Genomic DNA, 9,434 nt, shown 5'->3' with positions numbered 1-9,434 from the left:
AATGTGCTTGAAAGTGTGCCTTCCCTCCATTTTATGGACTACTGAAATACTGCAGATCATTGCTGCTAGTTGTTGAGATTGGACAAGTTGATTTCCACTTTGTTGGTTTTGGCTCCTGGGATTTAGATTTGCTGTTTCATATTTCTATTTATGTTTTTCACTTTTTCTTTGTATGTATTCTTCTTTCATACAGTCCATCCTGACTGCATCCTCCCCTCCCTCCACTCCTCCCAGTTGGCCCTCAGCTCCTCTCTCCACCAGATCCACTGCTCCTCTGTTTTCCTTGAGACAAGAGCAGGCTCCAAGGGAGAGCACCTGAACATAGAAGAACGAGACGCAATTAGATTACCTTGAAACTTTTGTTTTCTTTTTTTAATGTGTAAATACTTTTGAAGAAACATTTAATTTTTTGTTCTTTGAGAATTTCATTTTATTTTTATTATTAAATTTTTTTCTTTTCATTTTACATGCATACACAGATTCCCCCATCCTCCCTCCTCCTGCCCCTGAGCCTTCCCCCCAACTTACCCCCCATTCCCACCTCCTCCAAGGCAAGGTCTCCCACGGGGAGTCAGCAGAGCCTGGTACATTCATTGGGACAGGTCCAAGCCCCTCCCCCTTGCACTAAGTCTGCACAAGGTGTCCCACCATAGGCACTGAGTTCCAAAAAGCCTGCTTATACACCAGGCATGGATCCCGATCCCACTGCCTTGGGGCCCCCTGGCCAGTTCAAGTTAAGCAACTGTCTCGCCTATCCAGAGGGCTTAGTCCAGTCCCATGGGGGCTCTTCAGCTATTGGTCCACAGTTCATGTGTTTCCACTAGTTTGGCTAGTTGTCTCTGTACTTTTTCCCATCATGATCTCAATGTCCCTTGCTCATAGAATCCCTCCTCTCTCTCATCGATTGGACTCCGGGAGCTTGGCCTGGCACTCAGACGTGGATCTCTGCATCTGCTTCCGTCAGTTACTGGATGAAGGCTCTATGATGACAGTTAGGGTATTCACTGTTCTGATTAGCAGAGTAGGACAGTTCAGGCACCCTCTCGACTATTGCTAATAGTCTAAGGTGGGGTCATCCTTGTGGATTCCTGAGAACTTCCCTAGCATCCTGTTTCTCCCTATACCCATGATGTCTTCATTTATCATGGTGTCTCTTTCCTTGCTCTCCCACTCTGTCCTTTTTCCAGCTCAAACCTCCCCATTCCCTTATGTTCTCATCCTCCATTCCTTGCCCTCCATTACCCCACCTCATCCCCAGTTTGCTCATGAAGATCTCATCTATTTCTCCTTTGCTGGGCTATCTATGTGTCTCTCTTGGGAACTACATTGTTAGCTAGCTTCTCTGGAGCTGTGGGTTGTAGTCTTGTTATCCTTTGCTTTACATCTACTATCCACTTATGAGTGAATACCTACCATGTTTATCCTTCTGAGTCTGGGTTATTTCACTCAGGGTATTTTTTATATATACACATTCTCATAAGCAATTGAATGATACATTTCCACACATGCCTACACTGTACTTGATCATATTCCCCTGTACTACATCAGTCCCCCACCATGTCTTTGTGACTGATATTGGGACTTTTACACAAGCCTAGCCCTCTCCTTCCTCATGACCAGGAGAGACAGAGTAGATCCTGTTTCTGTTTGTGGACCTGCTTTGTCTCCTGTAGAACTCTATCTAGTTTAGCTACTTTCCTTATAACACAACAGTTCTCTAGTCACTGTGCTGAGTGTGGATTCTTCCCACAGTCTCCTTATGTGCTATGCTGTTGTTCCATTTGTTACAAATGTTACTTCTGCCATTGGGACTGTGAACAAAGGGCTCTTTAGTGTGTTGGATGATGGAGGTGAAGTGTCAGGGACTCTCACGAATGATCTTCACATCTATGCTCATCAAGGAAAGGAGCTCACACTTGCTCCGTTCTTTGAGCTTACTTGGTGGTGGGATCAGGCTAACATTGGCACAGGGATGAGTTTGGATATGGGCCTTTGCTTTTTCTCTCTTGAAGAATTTTCTATAACCCTGGCCTTCATTCTTCTGCTAAGCTTTAAATGATTCAGGGAATCTATGAGATCTGGGCTCTGCTTGTTTGGAGCTGTTTTTGTTGCCAGTCCAAAATGGTTGCTTATGACTTATGTGTTTAAGTGTTTTTATTTTATCTTAACTCAATATTCACACATGTCTAGGAATTCCTTTCATATTTTATAATTTTCTGGAGTATAAAAATTATAACATCCTAAAGGCCCTCTGGACTGTAGATGTATCAGTTACAACATCAACTTTTCTATAGTGTAATTTGTATCTGATCTCTCTTGATCAGCTTTTGAGGGTTTTGCCTTGTGGCACATCCTTGAACAGAAGCAGCTCATTCTTTCAGGGATCTCAGGATTTTCCTTTGCATGCCACCTTTACTTATACCAACTCTGATCTTTCCTATGATTCCTCATTCACTGCCTTGGGTTTAGGTTCTTCTAGTATTTTTATATCCTTGAAGAGCATCATAAGATTGTTTGGGATATTTCAGATTTCATGACAGAGAATTCCAAGCTATAGCCTTCCCTCCTAAAACTGCATTAATCTTTTTCTTTTAGCATTGTGTGGGTCTGAAATTTCCCACAAGATAAAGTGGTTGAAATTGAGCACAACACCATGGGCAGCCACATGGAAGAGGACATTCTTGAAAAGGATTTCAGGATGTTAACATCTCTAGGGTGTGGTTCATTCGGGGAGGTGAAGCTGGCCTGCCACCTTCCCACACATACACGAGTGGCTGTCAAGGTCCTTGAGAAAAACACCAACAGTGTGGCTGACATCAGTACTGAAGTGAACATCCTTCAGTCACTGGAACACAGGAACATCGTTCGATTTTTTGACATGATCGACACACTGTCAACCACTTACGTGATTATGGAGTATGTGGCAGGAGAAGATCTGGAGAGCTGCCTCAGGGCACGGGGCTGTCTAAAGGAGGAGGAGGCTAGAGGGATTTTCCGGCAGGTGGTGTCAGCGGTTCACTTCCTCCACCAGAGACACATCGCACACCGTGATATTAAATTGGAAAACATCCTAGTCGATGCAGCAGGAAATGCAAAGCTTTGTGACTTTGGGATGGCGATTGAAATCACAGAGGGGCAGATGTTGCAGGAGATCTGTGGCTCCTTGCTCTATTGGGCCCCAGAGATCTTGGCAAGAAAGCCCTATGATGGACTGGCAGGTGATATGTGGAGCTTGGGTATCGTTCTATATGTCTTGATCACAGGGCACTTTCCATACATGGAAGAAACCCTTGATGGTATGCACAGACTCATCACCACCACAATGTGTCCCATTCCCTACCATCTGTCCAAACCCTGTCACATCATCATTGCCCGACTACTCATGGTCCCCACCTGGTTCCGATTCACAATCTCTCAGCTTGTGGAACGACCATGGCTGGGCCCCATTCAACAACATGTACTGCCTGCCACCAAAGAAATCCTGCCCAGGGTCGTGGAGACTATGTGCACCATCGGCTATACCTGTGAGGAGATTGTGTCATCCCTAACTCACAGGCGAGAAGATAATCGTGTAATGGCTACGTGCAACATTCTCAAATATCAGCTGAGTTGTGGGGACAGCCATCTTCAAGATCAGGTGCCCTGGCTAACTAGCAGCCCAGCAGATCCTGTTCGCCTCCCTCTCCCCTTGAAGAGAGCCAGTGATCCAGCATTTACAACCAGTACACATGCTGGGAAGGATCACTTTAAGGAGGAGGGTGTGGAAGAAAGAGGCAAAAGATGCAGAAGCTACACCATGCCTCATAGACTCTCCTTCCTGGAGGCGATGCCCGGTTCAGACAACACAGTCCCAGAAAGAGATGCTCTTGTGGCTGACGTCATCAACACTCCTGCAGAGGACATTGCAGTCAACAGGAATTCTGTTGACCCCCTACCTGGCAATCTCTCCTCCCCTGAATCAGTCTTGGATGCAACACCCACAGTATTTCTCAACCTGGGCTTCTGTGAAGAAGATTCATCCCAGGAGCCAGACATTCCCAGTGACCAGCCCCAGGTGGCACCCACAACATCTGGATCCAGGCCATTCAGGGTCTGGGAACTGGTGAGGAAGCAAATTCTCTATGCACTGAGAGCACTGTGGTGCTGCCTGCCCACCCGAAGGTGAGCCCTGAACCCTTGCATCAGGGGCTGCAAGGAAAGAGAGGACAGTGGAGACCTACATGGAGAACAGTTGGTTGGGCCACACAGATGAATTCCTATGTTGTCTTTTCAATATGCTATTTCAATATCCTTTTGAAATGAAAAGTTATACCCACTCAGAGGGCACAGAATTTGCTATGTAGTACATTAGATGGCAAATTCACAGCTTCCTGTTCATGTAAAGTCCTGGAAGGTTGAGGTAAAAGCAGATAGCCTAGCATGGGGACCACAGGGTGGAAGGAAGGGAGGAGAGTTTGTCTAAAGGGGTTAAAGGTTCAGAATGGAGGAATCAGGAGGAGAAATATGGCACAGAACTTTCATCTGCCAAAGTCACTAATAGAGGTGCTTTCATGTTTCTTTCTTCTTTGAAGTGTGGAAACTGAAATGGCCCAATAGAATTCCAGACCTGGTGAGGAGTGACTGCCACAGAAGTGAGCCAGAACTCATCTCCAGTGTGCCAGCTCCCTCCAACCCAGGGCAACAGGCTCCTGCCTCCATTCATCCTCCAGCTATTGGGTCTGAGCTGCCACTTTGCATCTCTTTCAGCTTAATCCAGCCTCAGAACTGTTGTGGAACAACTGGGGGTCATAAGTCACTTGGACCCCATGACCCTCTCTACCTTCCTAGCTTTGGTTGTGCTTGTAGGACCACTCACACTGCATGGAAAACAGCAGCCTCTACCACCAGGAAGGATTTTTATACCAATCTAGGCTGCTCATCATCTTGGTCACTTTAACCCTCCAACTTACTCTGTGACTGCCTTATGGACAAAACAGCAAGACCTGTGTAAGTCCTCTGGAGAATGGAGGCGGGTGAAAGGAGATAAGGAGGACTAATTGGGGAACAGTTTTGAGACAGGAATAGGGGACATGAGAGGTGGTGTAGAATAAGGAGTAGAGTCTGTCCTGAGGAACTTCCTGTCAACAAAGTAGCATGAAAGAGATGTGTGTGCTGAGCTGCCACAGGGGCCCTGCACAGTCTACAGCAGGAACGAACCTGCCCTGAAGTGCAGAGTGGGAGGGAGCTAGGGACAGCCAGCAATGAGGAGGAGAGGGCCTGCTCCGATGGTTCCTATCATGTGTCAAGGCACACAGGTAGGATGCTGTCTTGTAAATAACATCCTGTTCTTCCTACAGATCTGGGGTGTAGCAGGAGAAAAGTGCAGCACTATTGGTCTGTGTAGTCACGTCCTCCTCAGTGCTGAGTAAGTCCTGTCTGTTAAAGTCACTAAGAGAGGCACTTTCTTTATTCTTTCGGGTTTTATTTGGGAAAGTGAAATGGTCTACTTGAACTACAGTCTTGGTGTGGTGTGGTGCAGCAGGAAGGATCCAGGCTGGAACTCTGTGTCCTGTGTGATGACACGTTAGGGCTACAGGTTCCAGTATCCATCCTCCAGGTGTAGGGTCTCAGCTGCCATCTTCCCCATCCTTCACCTCACTGCTGCCCCTGCACTGTTGTTGAACATCACTAAGTAGTCACGTGTAGCATCGACCTAATGAATGTCTACATCCCTCATGGTTCCTGTAGAACCAGGGTTCCCCGGCATCTACAAGGGCTGCCTCTGTCAACAGGACAGACTTGCACACAGGTCTCAGGCTTCCCTCTTCTTTGATCACTTCATCACCTCCAACCTGCTTTCTGACAGTCTTTTAGAAGAACTGCAGGAACTGTAAATCCAGTGGGAGACAGAGGGATGGAGATAAGGGGTGAAACAGGGGAAAGGAGGTGGAGAGGATGAAGAGGAAATGAGAGGACCTGGAGAGAGGGTAGAGTCTGTCCAGAAGAGCTTACCTGCAATGAGTGGAGAAAAGGAGGTTTTGCTGGGTTAAGGGTCTGAAAAAGTGAGACCAGGAACAAATGTCTCAAACAGAGCAGAGTGTGACCTTGGGTGTATTGCCAGCCATGAGGAGGAATGGAACCTGTTCTGATGGTTCCTGGCATACGTCAATGTAGTGAAGTATGAGGCTGCTTTGGAAAGGGACTTCCATTCTGGGCTACTGAAGAAGGGTCTGGCAGAAGAGAAGGGTGGCTCCATCCTGCAGTGGAGTCCTCTCCTGCTCCTGTCTGACATGTCCTTTGGCAGATCTGATGACATCTATGTCTTTGTCTCCATAGCCTCCTTCATCCAGGATTCACTTGCTGTCTCCCACCTCCTGATCCAAGAATCTTACATCATTTTTTCCATCTCATGGAGGGATTTATAACTGACATTTGACCTTACATTAACATTGTTCTGCTCCAATGTGGGAAGGTAAGTAGGCCTTGCCAGGCCTGATCCTGGGTATTGTCTTTACAAGGCCAGAACACTGGACTTCTCTATGACCAACGCCCACCATTGGGGTCAGACTTACAAGGAAACCTTGATCATCATGGATCTCTTGATGACAGCCTGTATCTAGAGTTTTCCTACCTGGCCCACAGCCAGGACAAATCTCTCTCACCTGCCAGTCCCACAGCCACTCAGACCCAACCAAGTAAACACAGAGACTTATATTGCTTACAAACTGTGTGGCCGTGGCAGGCTTCTTGCTAACTGTTCTTATAGCTTAAATTAATCCATTTCTATTAATCTATACCTTGCCACATGGCTCGTGGCTTACCGGCATCTTCACATGCTGTTTGTCATCATGGCGGCTGGCAGTGTCTCTCTGACTCAGCCTTCCACTTCCCAGCTTTATTCTCCTCCTTGTCCCACCTATACTTCCTGCCTAGCCAATGGCCAATCAGTGTTTTATTTATTGACCAATCAGCAACACATTTGCCATACAGACCATCCCACAGCAACAGCCCCTGGTGCAGTGTGAAGCACTGGTTGAGTTGTAGTGTCTCACTTGTTTACAGGACACCTTCCAGGTAGGGAGCATCTCACTGATTTACAAGGGAAAATGAACTCAACAGGGAATCCAGGGTACTAATCTGTGTGAATCATGGGCCTGCAGGTAAGTTTGAGTACAGTAAGTATCTGTGTGTGGTAGAAGACAAGTCTCTGAAGCCTGGTCTTGATGTGCTGAAAAGGATCCCATGAGGTGGCATGTGCCAGCATCCCTGACACAGAGGGAAAGCTATCATTGACTTGCTCAACTGAAGAGCAATGGGAGACTGAGAGACTGCAGAGGTGTGACAAGGGAGGAACCGTCTTCTCTGTTGTAGTTGGCCTCCAGATCCGTTCTGACCATCTGATCCTGGCCTGTGAACAAATACCGATGCATGTTAAAGTCTTTGGCCAGATCTTCCCAGTGGATGACAGTCAGCTTGTGCTGTCACTGACTTCTAGAACCCTGACCATCTGGTGAGTCCCAAGTGCAGAGAACAAGATCAGTCAGTTTGTTCAGGAAGAGAGAGGAATTTTCAGTTTGTGGGTATCACCCGGTGTCAGACTGTGTATCTGCTGCATATCAATGAAGGCAGATTCTGTTGAATTCTAGAAATGAGATAGGAAAATTTCCTGAATCCTCATCTTATTTTTATTTTTTTTTTTTGAGACTGGATCTCACTGTATGGCCCTTACTATCTCAACACTCTCTGTGTAGAACATGCAGCTCTCAACCTCACAGAGAGTGACCCCTTTCTCTGCCTCCTGGGTGCTGTGATTACAGATGTGGACTGCCATGCCTGGCTTCAAGTACTGTATGTATAGCACCAATGGTAAATTCATCAGACATTTGAGGGAAAGGAGACAAGTTCTGTGCTTCTTTCATCCTGACAGGGTCAGGGATTGAACTGAAGGTTCTGTCATCCAGGATGGACTACAAACAGCAGCAAAGTCCGAATCGACCCTTCAGAATAGAAGTCTATGTCCACCAGTGAACAGATACCTGGAGGTGAGAACTGCTGTCATGAATTCTTCTGGGGACCCTGGTCAGTGGGCTGGAGGAGGTATGCACTAGCTGACACATCCTTGGGAACAAGGCACAGAGCATGCAAAGGCTGCTCTCTAACCCTTTCCCAGGATCCCCACCAGGCACACATCCCATGACTTCAACCTGACCAATCAGGAGAGTCCAGATTGGCTACCTGGTCTGATTGATTGAGTTCTTTCCATTTGAGCCTTGAGATCACAGCTGAGGACTCAAGGTGGGTCACTGAGACAGCTGGTGCCTGTCTTGGGATGTTGAAAGCAGGGCTCTCACTAAAGGACACCAGTGGCAGAGGCATTGCATGAAGCCACAGAATCTAGATAGCAGCTTCCAGTTCTACTCATCCGACATCCAGGTACTGTATGCTTGTCTGCTGACTTCTATGTCTACTCTTGCTCATGGGTCCCACAGTGTTTTTGTTACTTGTCAAAACCACTTTGGGTTGGATTTAGGCCACTGAACTTTGTTCATACTCACTGGCTAATGGAGAACCCAGGGCTGCAGGTTTCTGGATTCTGAACCAACTAGGACTCTGTGCACCCCACTCTAGACAGTGTGTGATGGTAGAGGGGATCAGCCCCTCCCAAGAACACTGTCAACAGTCCCAGGAAGACCATTGTCCTATTCCATGTCCTGAGTGTTCTGTTGTTCATGTTCTGACCCCTATGACCTGCACATTTTGCGTATGAGAGAAAACAGTGATCCTTGTCTTTTGGGACAAGCTTGTCACACATAACACAGTCATCCTCAGTTGTATCTGTTTTCTGAAAAATGTCCAAATTTCATTCACTCATGAGGGTGAGAATGTGCTTTTTACCCTGTATGCTCTTCATGTATTTATTTCATCTATTTATTTACTTATCTCTCTACTGAGTTATTTATTCATTTATATATTCATTCTATGTGTCTTTTACATCAGGTATCCTGATTACATTCATGTCCCCATCACTTCACATCTGCCCTCCAACTTACACCTGCCCAAACAAAACAAAATTTAAGAGAATAAAAAGGGAAAGTAAGATACATTTTAAAAAGGGGAGACTTAAAGGTTTCCTTGTGGAAGCTGCAGTGACCGAGTGTGACAGAGTGAGTCACACTGTAGACCTCTCTGTCCACATATTTTCACTTGTCAGTGTTCATTGCAGAGTCACTGGTCAGTTCCAGGCCTCGGGTTTCTACTACACTAATTTTGTGTTTGGTACTGTCATCTGTCCTCTGTAATTGGCACATTATCTTGCTTCACTGTAAGGGCATGCAAATTTAAAACTCTGACTTCAAAATCATCAGTGCCACAGTACAAACCCACTTCTAAATAAAGTGACAAAGTTGATCTGGAGATGGAGAGCAGAAGATGAGAACCAGAGATTGCAGAGGCAG

General features: G+C 46.4%; 1 protein-coding gene and 1 long non-coding RNA gene across 2 annotated transcripts; both read left to right on the top strand.

Annotated features, from left to right (window-relative positions):
* The first annotated feature begins 2,607 nt into the window (after positions 1 to 2,607).
* Positions 2,608 to 4,980, top strand: LOC128120673 (putative sperm motility kinase W). The gene is made up of 2 exons (XM_052754825.1): positions 2,608 to 4,161; positions 4,572 to 4,980. Exons 1-2 carry the CDS (start codon positions 2,654 to 2,656, stop codon positions 4,594 to 4,596), a joined length of 1,533 nt encoding a protein of 510 aa, XP_052610785.1. The 5' UTR covers positions 2,608 to 2,653; the 3' UTR covers positions 4,597 to 4,980.
* Positions 4,981 to 5,336: 356 nt separating this feature from the next.
* Positions 5,337 to 8,777, top strand: LOC128120665 (uncharacterized). The gene is made up of 3 exons (XR_008221926.1): positions 5,337 to 5,404; positions 6,316 to 6,451; positions 7,042 to 8,777. It is a non-coding gene; the product is annotated as an uncharacterized LOC128120665 (long non-coding RNA).
* Positions 8,778 to 9,434: the final 657 nt, after the last annotated feature.

This window comes from Peromyscus californicus, unplaced genomic scaffold, assembly GCF_007827085.1.
Source record: "Peromyscus californicus insignis strain IS unplaced genomic scaffold, ASM782708v3 Scaffold_2__1_contigs__length_46816999, whole genome shotgun sequence".
NCBI lineage: Eukaryota > Metazoa > Chordata > Mammalia > Rodentia > Cricetidae > Peromyscus > Peromyscus californicus.
This window is presented reverse-complemented; position numbering and strand designations above follow the sequence as displayed.

Coding starts and splice junctions, on each gene's coding strand:
- LOC128120673 (XM_052754825.1), top strand. CDS start 2,654: ATGGGCAGCCACATGGAAGAGGACATTCTTGAAAAGGATTTCAGGATG. Junction 4,162..4,571: donor TGCTGCCTGCCCACCCGAAG/GTGAGCCCTGAA, acceptor TCTTCTTTGAAG/TGTGGAAACTGAAATGGCCC.